Raw genomic sequence first — 18,236 nt, 5'->3', positions numbered from 1 at the left:
AGCTTAAATGGCATGGTTTAGTCCGACAACAATGGTGATTCTTTTACTTGTACCGATTTTCGTACAGTTCTTTCAGACTAACTGTCGCAAATCGAGACAGTCCGCTCGAGAAAGCGAAAAGTTCATTCAATAAATCAGTCAATCAATCAATCAATCGATCGATCGATCAATCAATCAATCAATCAATCAACTTTATTCAGAGAATGTATTGTAGTGCAGTGAATGTATTTCGAATTGTATTGTATTTTTTCGCAAACAATTAATCCACCCTATATGTATTCATACATAAGGGAAAGGACAGGCATGTTATTCATTTTGCATTTTGTTCATCGATGAAACTCAGAGAGTGCATAAAATGGTTACCTAACCTCTTAAAATCTATCTCCGTAACCTCTTAAAATCTGTCTCCGCTCCAAAGCATCTGTGAAATAGAGGGAATAAAATGTTTCTCATAATAGCAACACCAACAATAATTAATTTCATAGTATATTCTATAAAGGGACTGACTGGTCGGGGAAAGATGAAAAATGTTTTCATGTACAACTGTGCGATATAGTCAAGCGATATAGTCAAGCCTGTAACGAATATTATGACCTACATTTTTATAACATAATTGTGGTGTACATTTTATCATCTTTAAGTTAAAAGAAAATTTAAAAAATTGTTGGGAAGGAAAAAAACGTTATAGCAAAAAGCGTTCACAAAACCGTTACTCGAGGATGCAAATTATGACCCTGAAAACAGCGACCCGAGAAACATTTCAGAGATGTTTTCGAGACTTTCTACTCATCAAGTTTTTTTAAATTTATTGCGTATTTCTTTTTTAAAAAAACTTCGCTTCCAGCTACCACAAAATGTTACGTAAAATGATGAAATAACGCTCATCATGGTAACCTGTACTTGTATTGTATTTTTTCGAAACAGTGCTTGGTAGAAAACATTCAGAGGATGTTTCAACAAAATCGTTCGGCAATTTCTAAGTGTAGTGTGAAAGAGATAATTTCTACATTATTTTATTAAGAACGTAATATACGTTGCAAGTTTAGCATGGCAGAATTGTACTGTAGTGTGTACATTGGGCTTTGGAAAATCCACCTCAATAGCACCACTAACAAGTTTCTTACTTCATTTTCAACCATGGATTGCTGTTCTACAGCTGCAGTCGGTGGTGTACTTCTGGACGCACGCATCCTTTCCATTTCACTATGATTCAATAAAGAAAATGCAAAATGCAAACAACTATTGCTCCTGATTGGGGTTACAATATACTTAGGAGTGTCGGGGATTTGATCATTTCCAGACAAGGAAGAATAGTTGCTTTCAGGAGTATTTATATTTTAATTCCGGATTTATTTTAACTAATTTAGTTATTGTAAATAGTAAAGTTATTTTAAATAGTCGTCCGTTTTTGTCATGAGCCAGGGAGAATGGACAACCACTCCCTACGTTTACGACTTCAAATAAAGTGACCTTACCTTACGGTCCGGTAATACGGGCAACATTTTTCTTCAACTTGTCTCGCAACATTGTTTCATTGCAAGTGGAAACACATTGTTGCGCGTATTACCACGTTTGTTACCAATTTGTCTCGCAGCAAAATACAGTGTTGCAAGTTGAGGCAACATGTTGCGCAAAGTAGACTTGAGTTCTACTTTCTGCAACAAATTTTAGTTTTGCTGCTCGTATTACCACTGAAGCTACAACTTGTCTCCCAACAATTTTGAATTCAACGCTTGTGATTGGCTGTCGCGAATCGCGGCAACGCGGCAAAAACAAAACAAAAACATGGCGGGCGGTGAAGATGGGCCTTAATTCGACGTAGAACAGTAATTCTCAGAAAGTCATCAATTTGGCCTGTACAAAGATCTCGAGGACTATCTCAGTCTTTGGGACACCTCGTTTGTCCCTTTAAAACAAGCAGCAAAAAAGGCAAAAGGGTTGGAAGAACTGTCGCAAAAATACAACTTTTCGCCTAGCTATCTGAAACGACACTGTGCTTCATACTGAGAGAGCTCCGCTGACACGGAAAATTAAGAAGAAAATGACGGCCAGAGGTCGAGGTGGAAGTTCTTCGAAACGCTAAATTATGTGAAAGAAGGCGCCATCAGTTTATTTACACGATAGACCAGTTATATATATAGAATTCCGCAGACTTGCAACACTGTATTTTGTTGCGAGACAAGTTGGTCACAAACGTGGTAAGACGCGCAACAGAGGGTTTCAACTTGCAATGCAACAATGTTGCGAGACAAGTTGAAGAAAAATGTTGCCCGTATTACCGGACCTTTACCTTACCTTTAGGAGGGTAACCACGGTAAAGTGATAGTAACTATAGCCTCACAGAAATGTTAATTGTCAGTTAAATTTCTGCCTTTTAACCCCATCAGGTCCTTTACACAAAGTAACCGTAAATGGATTTGTGAAATAAATTGATTGCTGGCAGTCTGTTGTTGTTGTTGTTGTTGTTATTGTTGTTGTTGTTGCTATTTTTTTCTCTCAAAATCAGGCAGTGAGCGTGAGGACAAAACTTCCAAATTAAAAGGGACTGGGACCAAAAATGGTCGTGAGCGTCTACGGATAAACACATGTAGGCCCCTAAGAGACAAGACCAGCTGCCAGGGGTCTAATGCTGTCCAGAATAATAGACTAGTTCAGATTTATCGATAGAATTTCCGACAAACATTTTTTTTAGAAAACACTAGAAATAATTCATGTGATATCCAACAAAATAATCTTTTTTTTTTTTTTTTTACTATTTAAGGAATGTTTCCATGAGTGTGTTGTTCCTCTAGGAATGTTATCCACGACAACAAAATAGGCGTGAAAAAAATATAAACAGACCTGCCATTTCGGATAAGCTTGTCGAGAACATCTTCATAGTATTTCATTGGTCCTCCAGGTGCCGTATGTGCAATAAGCATCTGTCATACAAGACGAGAAATACAATTATGGCTCGCCACAAAATACTTATTGCCCTCGAAGAAACCAAAACAAAGGAGGCATTTATTGTACTCCATGCGTATAAAGAGGTGATGAAATATTGGTAGTATGCGAATCGATCCCGATTTGAAGAGACCAGGCCCACCCGGTGGTCGCGGTTGATATTTCTAGAAAGCTTGTAAGGAGATTTTGAGCTAAGGCTCTTCATATGGTCTACATAATTTTTGTGCGATCAAGTAATTTCGCATGGAAGTGGCAGAGACACTAGAACGAATTTAAAACGATTTCAGTGATCCTCAAGATGGTTTTTGGGAGGAAAACAACTCAAACGGTATTGTAAGTAGATAGGAAAGTATTTTTTTTTTAGCTGAATTGAGAATTCTAGCTAAACGATCGTACGCGTCGCTTTGCACGTGTTTGGACATGCATATTGTTCAAACACAACTAAGTACCCTTCGGATAGCCGGTTTTACGCTTGGAATCTTTGTTATTGGGATCGCTTATTTGTATTGAGTAATCTTACGTTGCGTAGAGCTCAAAAGCTTCGTTTTGCAGCGTCTTCGTTGGGGATGTGTACCTTGACTATAGTGTGCATATATGGGAGGTTGTCATGGTGACTCTAACGCGATACCTCTGTTTACGTCTCGAAAATAATCGTGAACCAGTATTGTGGTGCACGACAGCACCACAATACTCCATTAAGAAAATACATTTATAATATATGCTTGAAGTCGACTGGAGACGCTTACCTCCTCCACTACAGCAGGGGGTAGACAATATTTCCTTTTCTCACTATCTACGATGACATTCTTGGCAACTCCAATCTCCTCCAACAGTGATGGCCTCCTCTTCCCAGCAAACGTATCCTTAATTGTACGACATTTCTCCTTGGACTTCGCCAGGCTTTCTTTGTAATCCCATGTGGGTACTATCACTGCGCGAGCTGCTTGGAGCTCATCAGCGAAAGACATTCGCCGTTCACCAGATGCTGATTCAAGAGCAGAACCACAATTTTTAATCACGCGACGCCGCTCTGAGGCCTTCTTCTCAAATTGCTTGTTCTTTGCATGACCATCAATAACTGATTTGGCTATTACCAAGCTGTCAGCGAGCGAGTGTCTTTTCTGGAAACTTTGGCGTTTAATGATTTTTCGTCTTTCCACGTTCCGAGAATCTCTGAGCCAGTCATCAAAGAGAACCTGGATTGTGGATCTTTCATAGCTCTGGGCTGCCTGTGGCACTCCTCTGTAACTGTCCTGACCATTAACAGCAAGTGTATTATTCGCGGTAGAGACCGCTGACGGTTTGACAACTGTTAAAAGCAGGGGAAGAGAACAGTTAATGCTCATCCACTGAACCTCAAACCTGTTAAAATGAGGTTACTATCAAGAGAACCAAGGCTAGTAACATAATTTCATTACTAGAATGCTAAACCTCATGATCCTAGAACCAGAATTCTGAGTGATATTGTTACGATAAAGTGAAAAATACAAGAGCCTTGAGACTGCAAAAAGCCAAACATAAATTACCTAAGTATATAAATGCTGCTGACATTCAAATATCGCCCCTCAACTAAAACTATTTTTTGTTAGTTTCCAGAGAAACTGTCTTGTTGCGTCGTTGAGCAAGTTTTAAGTCACCATTTTCTCTCCCAGATCCCGCTCGTCGTCCGCGTGCCTTTTTCGATCGTCCGCACTGACCAAGAGCCTGCAACAGGCCAAAATTACACAATTTGAAACTGTATTCACTAGTACCTGGAGCATTATAAGGTGTCGATGAAGGTTCCTGCAGTGGCTGTGGGGAAGGGTAATAGGGTGTAGATTCAAAATCTGTGTGGTGACTTTCATCAACTCTGATGCTTAGTTCCTCATCATCATTCCATCCAGAATCCACATTTTCCTTGTTCATTCGTCTGTACTTTTCCTTGTAATACTTCCTTATAGGCCTGCATTGAAAACAACAGTTTGCAGCAAGTTTTCAGTGGACATTCATACAGGGGCTATCATGCGTTATCACGATCACGTGTCGTCGGGTTAAAATTTGTGTTATCACTTTCAGGGTGTCTCAATAATAATAATAATAATAATAATAATAATAATAGCTAAAAACTGGCTATCCCCTAGTGCCCCAGGACCATGGTTTGGTCTCGGCCCTACGGACTCTAAGCAAACATTACGTGAGGACGATAATAATAATAATAATAATAATAATAATAATAATAATATAATAAACTATATTAAAACGATGGTTGAAAAGTCACAGAATGACCCGAAATGTAGAATCTGTAAGCAGAGTAACGAGACCATTAGCCATATTGTAAGTTCGTGCTCGAAACTGGCACAAAAAGAATACAAAAGGAGACATGATAACGTGGCTAGAGCAATCCATTGGGACCTGTCAGGAAAATGTGGGTTTGAACGAAAGGAGAGATGGTATGACCATGTTCCAGACAGTGTGCTTGAAAATGAGGATTACAAACTTCTATGGGACTTCAGTGTGCGAACAGACCATGAAATAGGGGCTAGGAGACCGGATTGGTGATCATTGACAAGAGAGACAAGAGCTGTCAGATTATAGATGTGGCAATTCCAAAGGATAATGGGGTGAGAGAGAAGGAAGATGAAAAAGTTGAAAAGTATCAAGATCTAGCAAGAGAAGTTCGAAAAATGTGGGGTGTGAGGACAAAGGTTATTCCAGTGGTAGTGGGAGCATTGGGATCAATACCACTGAGATTGAATGACAGTCTGAGAGCCATTGAGGTGGGCATTCCTGTTGGACTGATCCAGAGATGTGCATTGTTGGGGTCGGCAAGAATTCTTAGAAAGGTGCTGGAGATGTAGAAAGAAGAGAAAAAGCAAACAAGGGGTGTTTCTTGGCTTCCCTAGGCAACTTGTTGTTGCCCGGAGCCAATGGCGAAACCAGCTTCAATATCATCAATAGCTGTGCGAATCTTTAGTAATAATAATAATAATAATAATAATAATAATAATAAAAATAATGACTTTACTGGATAACACAATTACTGGTAAAACCGGTAGTTCTCACTGTGGTCCTTAAAATCTACCCAACAAATACAATTACAAATTCGAATAGGAAAATACAAAGAAAAAATACAATTGAAAATTGTATTTTCTCAATCTCAGTGAATTGACTATCGTCAGAGTTATCAGCATATACATTGTAGAATAACACCTGACAATAATTTGCCAGGTAAAGTATATTTAGGCAATCCTCTTTCGCAACGTTTGAAATGAATTCCTAAAGCAATGAATAAAATATTGAACAGTTAATGATTATGAGTTAGTTTGATCCGTTTTCACAAAGCGTGATTTCGGTTCTTTTAAAGGGTTTCTTTCACCATCCGTTTTTTCGTATCCCGGAGGTTTCTGTCCTTAGTGGTGTAAAACGAGATTCTCAGTTAAATTCTCATTAATAAGAGTGATGCACCTACAGGTTTAATATAATCCTACATCGTTGCAACAGTTATCTAAGATAAAACTGTTCAATAGATACACTGGCATCTTACAGTTCCATCGCTTTCTTTTGGATATTTCCAGAGCAGAACAGTACAAAATGACGTGCTATAAAGACTGTGCTTACCATGCAAACACGCAGAAGGTAATCATCAGCAAAAGGAAAAATAATCCTCCAAAAACAGGTACAGCTATCAAGGCAATGGATATACCACCTCTGTTGTGTTCATTCGTCTCTAATCCCTCGTCTGCACCTAGAAAATCATCAAAACTTCTGCTATCTGCTAATGAAGTACCACTCCAGCGAATATCAGAAACTGGAGGCGAGAATGGTTCTGCGCTTGATTCTGTCTCAGAGTTATCAAACTCGAAATCGTTTGTGTCTCCAGATGCATATCTTTTTCGCTTGAAAGAAGATTTATCTGTTCCCCCTTCAAATGCAATTCCTTGGGTATCAGTAGATTTTGACAGCAACTTTTTCCTACTTAACTTTATCAGCAGGCGTTCTGATGCCAATTTCACGTCGGCATCAGCTTTCTTGATAGACTCTGTAAATGGTATAATGATGACAGTAACAATTACAAGCAAAGGACAGGTAAACTTGTCTTATGAATGACCGAAAAAAAAAAAAAAAGAATTCAAAGGCTGACCAATATGGATGATAAAAAGCTGAACGTGATATTACAAATGTTTAAAAATCCAACCTAAAATTTGGGTGTAAAGATTATATATAGATTGCTTCATGGACAGTGCGCACGTACGGTATTTACGCACGAGATTTCTGATACAAAAACGAGTGCGTAAATACCGTACAAAGCACTTTCCATGCTGTAATTTGTTTATTTTATACTCACTGAGATTTTCACCCTCAACCAGATTTTCACCCTTCATTCGCAGAACAAATGTCAAGTTATGTTTTTATTCCGTCTGAGTGCCAGTACTTTGTCGCTCCTTCAAAAACCTAGTGTAAATATTTTTCGTACAGAATGTTTACCTGGTCATCAGTCAACGCTTCAGCTGCATTTGATTTGTTTCCCTTGCCTTGCTTTTTTTTTTAAGTCGTTTGCTTCGAGCTTCCACATATTTCCTTGCTTGGTAAAACTCTTTGTCGTCGATAGCACTTACGGCATATTTGCCTTCTTTAAAACTTTTCTTGCCTTTTCCTTCTGTTTGAGGAATTCGCTAAGCAAGCTAACCTTAACGTCTCGTTCTGCTGTTCCTAGATGTACTTTTTAATGGGTTTATTGCATGAGCTTTTCATGCGATCGATTCTATGCGAAAATCTCAGTAAGTATGAAATAAAATCCCATTTGATCTTCCCATGTTTGTGAATTACATTGCTCAACCTTTAATATTTCGCCTATTTATTCCCTGCATTCTCCAGCTTCTTGTCACATGGGAAGTCTTAGAATTCCTCCTGTTTCAAGTCTTAGAATTCCCCCTGTTTCAACTATTTATCGGTTTCTGATTCTGGGTTCATGTTTTCAGGTGCACTAGATTTCCCCTCGGTATCAGATTATGATACTTCACCTGTTTCGAATTCAGGGCCCTTACCTTTAGGTTCACCAAAGTCCCAATCAGAGTCTGATCCTGACAGTTCGTCTGTATCTGATTCTGGGTCCATACCTTCAGGTGAGTGGGAGTCCCAATCAGTGTCAGTTCCTGACTGCTTCTCTGTCTGTACTTTCCGTTCGATATCATATTTCTCTGATTCAAGGTCCCTATCTTCAGGTGCTTCAGAGTTCTCGTCAGTGTCAGATCCTGACAGTTTGTCTGTCTCTGACTCAGGGCCCATATCTTCGGGAGCACCAGAGTCAGCTCCCGATCCTGACAGTTCGTCAGTTTCTGATTCAGGGTCCATATCTTCAGGTGCACCAGAGTTCCAGTCGGTGTCCGATACTGACAGTTGGTCATTCTCTCTTTCAGGGTCCATATCTCCAGGTGCCCCAGAGTCCCAGTCGGCGTCCGATGCTGACAGCTCGTTTGTCTCTGATTCAGGGTCCATATCTTCAGGCTCAGAATTCCACTAGAATAGAAGATTTTTGAATTGTTAAACTGTTAAAGGTAAGTAAAGCCTCAGTCAGTTTCCGCCTTTAAAACCACACTATGTGTTGCTGATTAGGTGAAAAAAAGTATTTCATGCTGAGTTTCACCAGTGCCCAGTCCTCTTGCACGCGACAGCTGCAACCGCAGTTGAGCGGCAGTCAGAACATATTGTCCAACCGAAACAACACGATAAAAATCTATTTCTTTGTAGATAAGAAAAAAACAAAGAGAATACTAAAGTTTTGTTGCGCAATTTTGAACTTAACTCGAGAATTCTGGGTTTATTTTATTAAAGGAGCAAGATGTTTTGTTCCCTATAACCCAGCATTTTTATACCTGACTATACTGGACAATCGAGTTGGCGGGTGTGGCCTATCCAGTTTTGGCATTATTTTGAAGCTTGTAGCAACAAAATGTCTTTTGAATATATTTCATTTATTACACGTCGTGGTTTTTGCATGACTATACTGACTATACTGGACAATCGAGTTGGCGGGTGTGGCCTATCCAGTTTTGGCATTATTTTGAAGCTTATAGCAACAAAATGTCTTTTGAATATATTTCATTTATTACACGTTATGGTTTTTGCAAACCTCGCCGAGAAAAGTGGCTTGACTTCAGCGCCCTTCTCTTAGTATACATTTTAGGCCAGAACAGTGCAGTTTTTCCCTCCTGCTGTATCTCAGAGGCGTCGCCTCGTTAGCAGGGATGTGCAAGTGCAAGGGTAAATAGACATAAAAAAGACAAACTGATAGTCAACTGGTGAATACAGTGGGCTCTGGCTCAGGAATCGTATGCTAAGGTTTACCAGAACCCAACTCAGTGCCAGATGATGAATGCACTAATGATAGAAGAGTTCTACTCCGTGTCAAATGGAGAATGATGTTTGTGTAACTGGCTTTAAGTACCTTATGTCGACGTTCATCAGATCCCAACTTGAAACCAGCTAATGTTGATTTGTATGAATTCTGCTTTTTGCCTGAATATGGTCCTTTTCTCTGACGCACCTGTTTTACAACCTTCTTAAGGTTCAGGTTAGCTTTGGGTAATATCTCCTGGTTATCAGCTTCAGAAGGTTTGTGAGACATGGTGCCAGCACCTTTAAACTCTGGTGATGCTTTAATCACTTGGTCATCCATATGAGGACTCTGGTTGGTTAATTTCACATTAGTCCCATGTGCGGACACTAGTGATCCATGTGACTGCGCGTGTCTAACTTGAGAAGAACGATGGCCAACATTCTGTAATGCTTCACTAAGAGAAGCTAATAGACCTGGTCTTGATTTCAGAAGATGTACAACTTTCTTAGAAAGATGTTTTTCCAAATTGGTGCTCTTAAGTGGTTTGCTCAAATCAGGTGAAGTGAACATATCTTTGTTTTTAATTCCTTTTTGGGTACCCCTAGACAGGGGATTATAAGATGGTTTGTTCCTAGCATATGAACCAGTTCCAGTAAAATCATCTGTGGTCCCCTCAGTTCTGTGCTTGACAGAGTCTGAAGTTAACCCAGGAGCAATATTTGCCTCCTTGGGATATCTTGATGGTAGAGAATTCCCTGCAGGTAAGACAGAAAAATAAAACTTTCACAAACCACCTGTACAATATTCATACAAGTGTAATGACTGGGGAACGATATAAAGATCTAATCAATTTTCATCTGAGTATGTAGAGTGAGTGACTCACATTTAAATGTTTACATTGCTTAGCTTAGTGTTGGTCTAAATAAAACTCATGGACTTCATCTAGCAATCAACAGCGTTTTTAACTCAGTCACACACACTTTCCATTTTTCATTGGCGGCGTTGTTTTTTGGATGAGACCAGAACTTGGGCATTTGCATTTTTTGTTCTCAGCTAGAGGTATTTGACCAACTTATCTGTCAACACCGAGGAATTTGCTTTTACTTGAAACATATGCTAATGCTTGGGGCTCTATTTGACTGGATTGACTGATGTATAATCGACGCCCAGCATTTTGTTGGCTTACTCGACAAATGCTTTGATACTAGTCAAACCCAAAGTCACACTTAATCTTGAGACGAGACATTATCTATGACGCCCAGAGAAAGGAAACCATGAGAGCGCCACAGTAACTTGTTGGCTGTCAGACTTTATTTCGAACAGTGCCTAAATTGGTGCAACCTGTAAATTCAACCATTTGCGTATATTGAATAAAGTGCTATGTAAAGAAAATTAATATCCATTTTGATTTTGGTCCATTTGGCACACACTTAGGTCATACAAACCACCCAGGTCAACATAGTGCCCAAAATGGCGGACGTTCATGAAGTCATTTCCGTTGTTGTAATCTACTTAAAACGTAAGTATAATTAAAAAAACCAACATTTTTACCTATAACGCATCATATTCTCTCATCCAAAAGACTTGTTTATATTTTCCATTTTCTTTCTTTCTTTTTTTTATTTTTAGCCTTCCTTTTTCCTTTAAAGTTTTATTCGTCGCAAATTTGATTTTAACAGAAATATTTGTTTCTCGGAATTTAAATAAAAAAGTGGACATGAATGGCAGGTTGCAATTGCTCTGTCCTTCAATAATTCTGTCTTAATTTTTCCATCAACTCTTAATAAGTAATAGTAATTGGACCGAGTGGAGTACAATTTAGGGAGTAATCGCGCGAGTGATTTCGAAATCGGACAAGCGCGAGACGCGAGGCCGATTTGAAATTACGAGCACGATTACTCAGTGAATTGTAGTCCACTTAATTCCGGAATTAAAAATGCCTTTAGAGAACTTCTATTGAGTGAAAACGTCTGTAACTCTTTTCAAAAGTTTTGAAAACTGTAGGAAACAGTGCCAAGGAAACCATTAAAGCGCGCGTAATTGACGTGCGAATCACGTGGGTATCCAATTACAGGTGTTCAATTACGAAACTCAAATTGGATACCTATACTTGGACACCCACGCGATCGCGCGCCGCTTACGTGACAAACAGCCGCGCGGAGAACCAATCACAATCGAGAATTTTGTTAAAGATACGATTATAATAATAATAATAATAATAATAATTATTATTATTATTATTATTATTATTATTATTATTATTATTATTATAATTCTAGCGCGTTTATCTTGGCCATACGCGAGATTCTACTCTCGATAAACTGAAAAGAAATAGCACTGCTAAGCAAAGTTATCGATTTTGATATACTTATTTAAGGCCAAGATAAGCCATATTTTGCTTTGCGAAATCGGGGACAAGTTCCGTGGCTTTAGAATACAGCTACTAAATACATATTAATTTATTTCAACAAAATACATTTTGCTTCGCAGATTGACGCTCTAACCTTTAATAAATAATGTATCCAATTTCTCATTTCCGAGTAAAACTTAAAAACAGTCCGTCATCTTCAAACAACTGGCAGATTCAGTGAAATATCTCGGGAAATGTCCGGAGAGCCGAACGTCAAAACTGGAGAGTTATTGGGTACCTTTAGAATTGAATTAAACGTTTTATGCTAATGATAATTTGAATTCAACTATTACGAAAGCTTGACAAGCTCAGAGTGAACTCAGATTGCATAGCGAAAAGTGTGTATGATCCAATTTCTGTGCCTAGTTATAAGAGGTCAATTCAAGCCAAGGGAAATTTATCTCAAAAAGAAGCAAAAGAACAGTACATCCCTCAAAGCTAAACAACAACAACAACAACAAAAACTGGACAAAACAAGAGGAAAGATGCATTTAAAACTCCAGAGTATTCCAGAAAGCAAGCATTTCTTAGCTGCCGCTCGTGCGCGCTTTGCCAATAAACGCACGGTTTTACTTAGTGTAAAAAAGGTGTGCAAAATGGCGCAAAAGCTAATAAAGTATTGTAAAAGACGTAGAGATGTTATTTACCTGGAGCATTGAAGGCAAATGTAAACGCAATCAAAACGATCCAAATCACTCTCATGTCATTTTCGAAGGTAAATCAGCGCTGCAAAAATACTGCGAAAATTTCCGAATGAAAACTGAGCTTTAACGTGACGTAATAAAGGTTAATAGTTAAACCTGACGATTAACTACTGATAATAAGCAATTAATGACGTTCGCGCTAATTGTTTCTGCGCATCCTCACCGGGCACGCAAATTTACACGCCACGTCACGTCATGCATTGATGCGCGTGCTAAGTAATAAAAGAACAATGATAGAGCAGATGGCCATTGCTATGATAGCTTTGCCAACACAGCGGTCAAACGTCTGCGCATGTGCGAGCAATGGAGCAACTAAAACGCGGCTAAAATACTTTCATGACATTGTTCTTTGAGTGGGTCATCGGCATCCTATAAATGACATTTTCCTCGTTATTTATATATTTGTTTTCGTTTTAGCCTGTACAACGAGAGCTAGCAAAAATAAGAGTTAAAAATTGTTCTACCTTCTGCTTGTTGTAGGTCTTTGTTTTCCGCGGTATGTATTTTCCGTGCTCTTTGAATTTTTTGTCCGCCTCGACTTTGCATTTAGTGCACCAGTTTTCCCAGGTTTGTAGTATAGACAAAATTTTCCCACCTGGTCAAAGATCTGGTACAGGCGGTTTGGGATCGGTATTTTGGCCAGCTATGCCCCCATGACGATGGACATGAACATCGTTTGTCGTTTCGATTCATCTCGTTCCTGTGGTTCAGACAAATCCTGGATCCGGATGGAATCCCCACAGTCCTTGCCAAAATTTTTCCAGCTCGTCTGAGCGAAGCTAAATCACTGCAATTGCTTGTTTCTTCTCCCATTTTTCCTTCTTTTACACACCGTTTGTCGCCCGTTTCCGGCGTCGCGTATCGTATAATTAATAAAAACAAATAAAATATACTCCGCCGTCGGCTCGTAGCATCACACGGGTTTTCAAGACATAAACTTTTTTGGTAAAGCTCAAACAACACGGTAAATCAACAGAATCCCGGTAACTTAATGAACTTTGTGTATGAAAAGTCTTAAGTTTTCCTTTTAACTACTTTCTTTACCTTTTACAGACTTCTGTGAACTTTTCAATTTTTTTTCGTAAATTTTGCGTGACACCGGTTGCTTCCCATGTTTTCCTTTAAATTTTTGTGCGGGAAATTGGCGCGCGGCTGCCAAAAAATGTACCCATTTGCGCATGCCCGACGTTTGACCGCTGTGTTAGCTTTGCCTGGATTTAACGATCTTGGACGTTCGGTCACCCCTATTTATCTTTTGATGGATCATTTCCTCTACCGATTTCTACGTTTAGCGAAAAAATGAAGAAAATCTATCGATTAGAAGTTTGAATTTTTTTGCAAAATGCACTATCGAATTCCGTGCTTTTTAGCTCTTTGTTTATCTGTGCGGCGGTTTCAAATGCCTCTTGAAGGGTTAAGTTTTGTGAAAACGTGTGTTGGCAACATTTTAAATTATTTACGCAACAGACCCACTTCTACAAAATATGACTTAGATCGTTTGCCTCCGGTGACTCACCTTCGATATTTTTAATTATAGACCCCTGTAGACCATGTTGAATTACGTGCGCCAAGTTTTCAAAATCAACGTAGTTTTCCACATGCTTTATCCCTGAAACGAGGACGGTGACCACCAATTTGATGCATTTAAAGCATGGGAGACATTGCAGACAAACTCTTTTATTTGGGTTTTGCTATTCAAGACTAATCCAGTGCTATTTTCAAGGGTTGGCTGTTGAACAAAACTTTGTTATTCGGCTTGTTAATTTTATTATTGCTTGATGCGAACAAGTAATAAATAGAATGTGGAAATCAGCTTGCAAAAGTTGATACTAAGCGCGTTACAGTCTGCGCTACACAATGAATGGTTACCATTTGTAGCCAAATTTAGACTAAGTATTGGGTTCAGCAGATACCATCTGATTGTTCTATATATAGAAATTTTGTATTTAACATCGCTACACTTGGATCATTTTAACATGTTTTCTTCTTATGTGGAACTAAAATTATCAGTCGATAAATGTGAGTCCCTTTCAAATATAATCCGGCCATGTTTAAAAAAAGGCATAAATCAAAACCAATATGCACACTGGAAAATAAACTCACCGAAAAGCTTATTTTGAATAACTACGATTATATAAGCATAGGACTTGTTATCGGAATATTGATCAATAAGATAAATGATGAGTAAACACCCTGGATGTCAGTATTTCAATGTAAGTTTATTGACTTTCTGAAGTTTGTTTTTGTTTTTGTTTTTCTTTTTTTAACTCAAAAACGAATCGCTCGAACTTTAAACAATTAAACCAGCACCATCCCCTTAAAATCATATTAAACCGGGTTAAAAACACAGGCTTCAAAAAAGACGGATCATACAAGTTTACATGAAACGAGCAAACACGTCGCAGCAAGATGTTCCATCGTTGTCGCTTTCACTGCTATTCACTAAATCTTCACCATACCACAAGCGTAGCACTTGTCCTGAGGTAACGGTCAGGGGACTGGAGAACACAGACAGAACGAGCTCAGGAGACAGTGAATTATATCCAGGAATCTTGGACCACTTAGTGCCATGCGTGATGAATTGATTCGGAGGCAAAAGAACGCCATTAATAGAAGTTGTTATGGCAACATTGACATGATCACTCAAGCTGCTATGTGCACCACAACCCCAGTAAGACCAATGGTAGACTTTGTTCTTGTCGCACGTGACGTAACCATGCAGATGAACAAGTTTAACTGCCAACAAGCGGCCACCTGCTGGAACAGAGAACTTGCCAAACTGGTCGCCTTTCGCGCCAAAACATACCGGGGCTGTGTCAGTAAGCTTGATCCAGGGGTCTATAAAACAGTTACTCAATGTGTTACGGACTTAGACATGAATTCCTTCACGAAATTTTAATTTTCAATTGGGCCTGTTTTCAAAACTTGGTTCAATGAAAATTTTATTCACAATGCACTTCACGATGCTCCAGTCTGATGGGCCACAGACTGGAGCATCGTGCTATTTTTATTTGTAACTTACTCAATAACAATTTCTGCCATGCGGTACCAATCTCATTTAATAGCAATTTTCACAGTTATAATACCAGGTCTATAGAAACAACATCTGCAAATATACAGCCAATAGAACCTGGCGTCACTGGTCTTCAATTAACTTCTGTTCAGAAATATGGAATAGATTAGACATTTCATTAAGGGATGCAGAGTGGCTGACTTCATTTAAACGTGGCTTGTCTAAAGCCGTTTTATGATCGTTTTTTATTGGTTTTCTTCTAACTTTTGTGTATGTATTCTTAGATTTTTTTAATTCATATCGTTTTTTTATATTTTATATTTCTCAATTTGTTGTTATATTTATCTAGGTAATGTTTTTGAGGACCCTTCTGTAAACCACTCTACTGTGATGTTGATATCCCCATTAAAGATTACTACTACTACCGTGGCTACGACGATGACAACGACGGCTAAGTGTCCCAATATAATAAAAATTGTTTATAAATGACAATTTAAAATATTCAGTTGAGCGAGAAATTAAACTGAAAAGCAATTAAAATCACGAAATAAGGAATTGTCAAAGAAAATCACGACGGCTTGTTTTTTTTATTATTATTATTATTATTATTATTTTTTATTACTTCTTTTCTTTCTAATCCACGACATACACCGAAATTGTAAAGTATATTTGATACGGAGCAACAAAGTTGATTTCGTCGAGGTTTGATGATTCATATTAACTGCAACGAGTCGTTGTCTCTCAGATTGCCGCCGCCTAAATTAAAAAAATCCGGCTTTTGGACCATTATCTGTTTAGCTTAGTTTGATTCTATTTTTGTTTCAACGCTTTCCCAAGTGTCGCGACTTCCCTGCCAAAGTAACTCTTACGGATATAGCACTATGGATAAAGGATAAATTTGTCCAATTGAATGAATGATAATAATAAAAAAAATTATAAAAACACCAACACAGATCACAAATAAATTAACCAACAAATCGCTCCTTTACCTTTGGCTTCATTCTTGTCCAATCGTTCTTTCAGCATTTCCACTTCTTTCCTCAGCGAAGAGACCTGTGCATCGTCCCCTCCCGAGTTACAAACCTGGTGCATTACAATCTTGCCATCATCCACCGGTACGGGTTTCTTCGTATCGGTCTGAGTGGTTTTCGCAGCAAGCGTGCCGAGGAAACAACTGGCCAGGAGTAAGAGGGAGCTTGACTTCATGTCGAGTGAAAAAAAAGTCGTTTAGTATTCAGGCACTAAAACTCAGCGCACCGCTGTCAACGCTGATAGGGAATGTTTTGTTCACAAACTTTTACGCGACGTTTACCCAAATGTTTGATCGTGTATAAACAGGAACTGTTTATTTTTTGGACGTTTGTAAACTGAACCCGTGACGGTCATGGATCTATTGTAAAACACGTGAAGGTTGGGTGCATGATGGCTTCGTGACGGACCCGTGACGTCCCGAGTTTCCTGTACGGTATTGGGAAGTTTTGCAAAACAAATTCTGAAAACTGTTAAATTTTTTCCGAAATAATATCGTTTAGCTGGAAACTCCATAAGTTGAAGGAGCATAATCAAATGCAAAGGAAATTTCCGGTAACAAAATTCTTGGAGCTTCACCAGTTTGTCTTTCTTTTCAAAATTCTGAAAATTGCATTTCCATTGGCACCTGGAATTTCAATACGACAGTAAAACCAGAAAATTTTTGGACGAAAGGAGAGTGCTAGAAGATTAGCACAGGAAGACTGGAGAATTCGCAATGCAAACATATGAAGTTTAAGCATTTAAACTGTGGTTAATGAGCTCCAAAGTCTTCATCATAGTTGTCATCTAAGGTTGTCACCAATTCTGTTACCTTCCCCCTATTAGCCATTGTGCAATAGCCTTAGGTCAATATCCAAAGTAACGCAATCGTTTTACCATATGGGAAATCATACGACAAAGCTCCCAGTGATTTTCCACCATGCTCTCATGTGATTTCAGTGTGCTATACCCCTCCCAACTCCTTCAATCCCCAGCTAGTAAAATCCCATTGTTTTCCGACCCTGTCCCAATTGTGAGCTAGTATTCCAGCTAGGCCGTTTTCTGCTTTCCCCTCCCTCCCTCTCTGTATTGGTAGCGGGCACGCAAGCGGCAAAAACTGGAAGTATCGCCTTACGCAGAGAGTTTTGTCTGCGGGTAGCGATGGCGTGAGTTCCTGTCATATAAAGTGTTTGTCGGTTGTCATCTCTCTTCCTCTGAGACATCTGAAATGTGTTGTTATCAGATCTGTGTCCAACCTATTTACCGCGTAAGGCCTTGTGGTTAAAAATAGGATTGCCATGGCGCCAATGAAAGCTTTCGCGCTCTTCACTCGCGTTATCAACGACGATGCATGTATTGTACTTGGCACCAGGCAAATACTGGTAAGTCCTAAGTAGCATGCAGTATTTTTAGAGAAAGCCACGGTCATTTCTTCAAGTCTTCAAGTCAGTCTTGTTGAGTTTCCCCTATGAATTTAGAACTGAAGAAGATCTGAAGAAAATCACTTCGGCTGGCCGATGGAGACAGTTATGACGGTAAGGCCTACTTTGAATAAATACTTCGACATTGCAGCTTCGTCACTTGGTTTGCTGGCCGTCTTTGTTTCGCCAACAGCTAGAAAAGAACCCACCGTCGCGCGCAAAATTGTGCATTTGCACTTTGAAAATTATGCGATGACGTTTGCAAATGCCTTGTCCAGTGAACACGCCAACACAGGTGGATAACAAAAAGGTCAACGATTATGGATCGTAATGGCATTGCCAGCAAGTGGAACGAGAGATCGCGTTTGCTCCGAGGTCTTGCCAAATCTGCAAGCTAGGTAGCTTAATGTTTTGTTCA

General features: G+C 39.0%; 1 protein-coding gene and 1 pseudogene across 1 annotated transcript; both read right to left on the bottom strand.

Annotated features, from left to right (window-relative positions):
• Window positions 1–374: 374 nt before the first annotated feature.
• LOC110057853 (uncharacterized) lies at window positions 375–12,559 on the bottom strand (annotated as a pseudogene).
• Window positions 12,560–14,571: 2,012 nt separating this feature from the next.
• On the bottom strand, window positions 14,572–16,731 carry LOC110057852 (uncharacterized). Its single transcript, XM_089281342.1, has 2 exons — window positions 16,376–16,731; window positions 14,572–15,211 (listed from the first exon to the last, which is right to left on the bottom strand). The coding sequence occupies exons 1-2, from the start codon at window positions 16,590–16,592 to the stop codon at window positions 14,751–14,753; spliced, it is 678 nt and encodes a 225-aa protein (XP_089137468.1). The 5' UTR covers window positions 16,593–16,731; the 3' UTR covers window positions 14,572–14,750.
• Window positions 16,732–18,236: the final 1,505 nt, after the last annotated feature.

The sequence above is a fragment of the Orbicella faveolata genome, unplaced genomic scaffold (genome assembly GCF_042242905.1).
Source record: "Orbicella faveolata isolate gen_17 unplaced genomic scaffold, um_ofav_v1 contig_48, whole genome shotgun sequence".
In the NCBI taxonomy this organism is placed as follows: domain Eukaryota; kingdom Metazoa; phylum Cnidaria; class Anthozoa; order Scleractinia; family Merulinidae; genus Orbicella; species Orbicella faveolata.
Note: the sequence above shows the minus strand (reverse complement) of the source record. Positions and strands in the feature narration are given on the sequence as shown.